The sequence below is a fragment of the Hypomesus nipponensis genome, chromosome 3 (genome assembly GCF_054491055.1).
Source record: "Hypomesus nipponensis isolate SF chromosome 3, ASM5449105v1, whole genome shotgun sequence".
Lineage (NCBI taxonomy): Eukaryota > Metazoa > Chordata > Actinopteri > Osmeriformes > Osmeridae > Hypomesus > Hypomesus nipponensis.
In genome coordinates, this window is record NC_140363.1 from 19,275,001 (window position 1) to 19,277,500 (window position 2,500).

Here is a 2,500-nt window from a genome sequence, read left to right on the forward strand (position 1 = left end):
AGGAGAGGAGGAGGAGGAGGAGGGAGAGGAGGAGGAGGAGGAGGGGAGAGAGGAGGAGGAGGGAGAGGAGGAGGAGGTGGAGGGGGGAGAGGGAGAGGGAGGGGGAGAGGAGAAGGAAGAGGAGGGGGAGAGGGGGAGGGAGTGGAGGAGGGAGAGGAGGAGGAGGGAGTGGAAGAGGAGGGAGAGGAGGAGGAGGGAGTGGGAGAGAGGAGGAGGAGGGAGAGGAGGAGGGAGAGGAGGAGGGGCAGAGAGACCCACTGTTAAAGCCATTTATCTTTATCTCCCTCCTAACAGACACTGCTGGACCGGCCACGCTGGAACATCACAGGTGTGCTGGGTGGCTCCTGACTCTCAGAAAGAAGCCTCGCTTACAGCGCTCTCGCTCCATGACTAGGAAATCTTTCCAGGTTTTGGCCTTAATAGTCAATAACAAAAAGACAGAATTTGAGATCAATCAAACTGTGTGTTGAAGTTGTCAGTTAAGAATTCCTGACTGTACTGTACTGAGGGCCAGTCAAGTTTTCCAAGAAGTCTAAAGCCCAACAGGGCTTCAAAATACAGCAACAACAACAAAAACCCCGTTATTAACATGTTCAGCTGTGACTGATGTTCCAGGATGCGTCATTTCATCATCTGACACAAAATGGCGACCGTCTGGCAGATGGAGGAGATGTGAGTGGACCACCACTGAGCCCCAACATGGCTCCGTCAGGGTCGACAGTCGCTCCCTCCCCCTCGCTGTGCCCTGCTCCTCTGCCTGGGTTCAGTGACTCAACACAAACTCTGCAGACGGAGATGTATACAGCGCAGCGCCACAGATAAATTATTAATATCAGCCGCTTAATAACCACTATAACTCAAGAATGTCAGGAGGAAACATATTGTTTAACAAACAGTATGTTGTCTAATTACTCTGTTCAATCATATGCAGAGCTGGGAAGAACACGATGGCCAGCAAAGCAGCTCTCCAAGCTTTGTGAGGTGGTGTTTCTGAAACACAGGCTCCTGTAGTGACAACGTCTGCCGTTTGACAGGAAGCCTAATTAGGGGTGAAATCAATGATTTTGCGTTTTTTTTTGGTATTGCTGGTATAAGTCTCTACAGCATCACCTGTTCTGTGAGTTAGCCTTCTCATTCACTGGTCATGGCACATTATTCTAGAAGGTGAGGCTGAGGAGAGAGAGAGAGTAGGAGGTGGATGAGGAGAGAGAGAGGAGGAGGAGGTGGATGAGGAGAGAGAGAGGAGGAGGAGGTGGATGAGAAGGGAGAGAGAGGAGGAGGAGGTGGATGAGGAGAGAGAGAGAGGAGGTGGATGAGGTGGATGAGGAGAGAGAGAGAGGAGGTGGATGAGGAGGGAGAGAGGAGGAGGAGGTGGATGAGGAGAGAGAGAGAGGAGGAGGAGGTGGATGAGGAGAGAGAGAGAGGAGGAGGAGGTGGATGAGGAGGGAGAGAGGAGGAGGAGGTGGATGAGGAGAGAGAGAGGAGGAGGAGGTGGATGAGGAGAGAGAGAGGAGGAGGAGGTGGATGAGGAGGGAGAGAGGAGGAGGAGGTGGATGAGGAGAGAGAGAGAGGAGGAGGAGGTGGATGAGGAGAGAGAGAGGAGGAGGAGGTGGATGAGGAGAGAGAGAGGAGGAGGAGGAGGTGGATGAGGAGAGAGAGAGAGGAGGAGGAGGTGGATGAGGAGGGAGAGAGGAGGAGGAGGTGGATGAGGAGAGAGAGAGAGGAGGAGGAGGTGGATGAGGAGAGAGAGAGAGGAGGAGGAGGTGGATGAGGAGGGAGAGAGGAGGAGGAGGTGGATGAGGAGAGAGAGAGGAGGAGGAGGTGGATGAGGAGAGAGAGAGGAGGAGGAGGTGGATGAGGAGGGAGAGAGGAGGAGGAGGTGGATGAGGAGAGAGAGAGAGGAGGAGGAGGTGGATGAGGAGAGAGAGAGAGGAGGAGGAGGTGGATGAGGAGGGAGAGAGGAGGAGGAGGTGGATGAGGAGAGAGAGAGGAGGAGGAGGTGGATGAGGAGAGAGAGAGGAGGAGGAGGTGGATGAGGAGGGAGAGAGGAGGAGGAGGTGGATGAGGAGAGAGAGAGAGGAGGAGGAGGTGGATGAGGAGGAGGTACTTACGTGCAACGGAGAAGTTGTTTCAGGGGGTTTCCAGGGCAACCACATCCTGCGGTCGCTCCTTGTAGCCGCTGAACGTTCCGTCACTCTTCAGCAGGAAATACCTCGGCCTCCATGTCTTAATGTATTCTCCTGGGGGATAGATTAACGTTTGACGGCATCTTTCATTGCCCAAGGACTTTTCCAATCCAAAGAACACAAGTCACCAAGAACGCCCAAAAGTACCCGGAAATGGTCTTGATCCGCCCCTTATATTGAGGATGCATCAGAGGGTGACTTGGCCAGAGAGAACGCATTGGATTTTCCAGTAGTCATTGCAAGAACACACACATTTTTTGATTGGTACCTTCCTTGGCAATGAAAGATGACGTCAAACAAGAACGGAAAAAATG

General features: G+C 53.2%; 1 protein-coding gene across 1 annotated transcript in view; it reads right to left on the reverse strand.

Moving 5' to 3' along the window:
* The window catches only part of akt1 (AKT serine/threonine kinase 1), a 31,670-nt gene that overhangs the window by 12,055 nt on the left and 17,115 nt on the right, over nt 1-2,500 (reverse strand). The window contains 1 exon segment of the mRNA XM_084681860.1: nt 2,112-2,240. Within this exon segment, the coding sequence (XP_084537986.1) occupies nt 2,112-2,240 (129 nt within the window).